The 1,098-nt window shown below is 37.2% G+C and overlaps 2 protein-coding genes across 2 annotated transcripts; both read left to right on the forward strand.

Moving 5' to 3' along the window:
* Positions 1–32: 32 nt before the first annotated feature.
* LOTGIDRAFT_148959 (hypothetical protein) lies at positions 33–218 on the forward strand (the record flags this gene model as incomplete). The annotated part of the gene is made up of 1 exon (XM_009050734.1): positions 33–218. A coding segment is annotated over one exon (186 nt), but the record flags the coding sequence as incomplete, so codon positions are not given.
* A 2-nt stretch (positions 219–220) lies between these two features.
* LOTGIDRAFT_148957 (hypothetical protein) lies at positions 221–943 on the forward strand (the record flags this gene model as incomplete). Its single annotated transcript, XM_009050735.1, has 1 exon — positions 221–943. A coding segment is annotated over one exon (723 nt), but the record flags the coding sequence as incomplete, so codon positions are not given.
* Positions 944–1,098: the final 155 nt, after the last annotated feature.

Consider the following 1,098-nt stretch of genomic DNA (forward strand, 5'->3'; position numbering starts at 1 on the left):
CTTATATCCCCAGTAATAATACCTATCACTGTAATATCCTCAGTAATAAAACCTACCCCTCTAATAGCCTCAGTAATAAAACCTACCCCTCCAATAGCCTCAGTAATAAAATCTACCCCTCTAATAGCCTCAGTAATAAAACCTTCCCCTCTAATAACCTCAGTAATAAAACCTTCCCCTCTAATAGCCTCAGTTATAAAACCTTTCCACCCCATTAACCTCAGTAATAAAACCTATGCCTCTAATAGCCTCAGTAATAAAACCTACCACTCTAATAGCCTCAGTTATAAAACCTACCCCTCTAATAACCTCAGTAATAAAACCTACCCCTCTAATAGCCTCAGTAATAAAATCTACCCCTCTAATAGCCTCAGTAATAAAACCTTCCCCTCTAATAACCTCAGTAATAAAACCTTCCCCTCTAATAGCCTCAGTTATAAAACCTACCCCTCTAATAACCTCAGTAATAAAACTTACCACTCTAATAACCTCAGTCATAAAATCTACCCCTCTAATAGCCTCAGTAATAAAACCTACCCCTCTAATAACCTCAGTAATAAAACCTTCCCCTCTAATAGCCTCAGTTATAAAATCTACCCCTCTAATAGCCTCAGTAATAAAACTTACCACTCTAATAACCCCAGTCATAAAACCTACCACTCTAATAGCCTCAGTTATAAAACCTATCCCTCTAATAGCCTCAGTCATAAAACTTACCACTCTAATAACCTCAGTCATAAAATCTACCCCTCTAATAGCCTCAGTCATAAAATCTACCCCTCTAATAGCCTCAGTAATAAAACCTACCACTCTAATAACCTCAGTTATAAAACCTACCCCTCTAATAACCTCAGTAATAAAACCTACCACTCTAATAGCCCCAGTTATAAAATCTACCCCTCTAATAGCCTCAGTTATAAAACCTACCCCTCTAATAGCCTGAGTAATAAAACCTACTCCTCTAATAGCCTGAGTAATAAAACCTACCCCTCTAATAACCTCAGTTATAAAACCTACCCCTCTAATAACCTCAGTAATAAAACCTACCACTCTAATAGCCTCAGTTATAAAACCTACCCCTCTAATAACCTCAGTAAT

Source organism: Lottia gigantea (assembly GCF_000327385.1).
Source record: "Lottia gigantea unplaced genomic scaffold LOTGIsca_15391, whole genome shotgun sequence".
NCBI lineage: Eukaryota > Metazoa > Mollusca > Gastropoda > Lottiidae > Lottia > Lottia gigantea.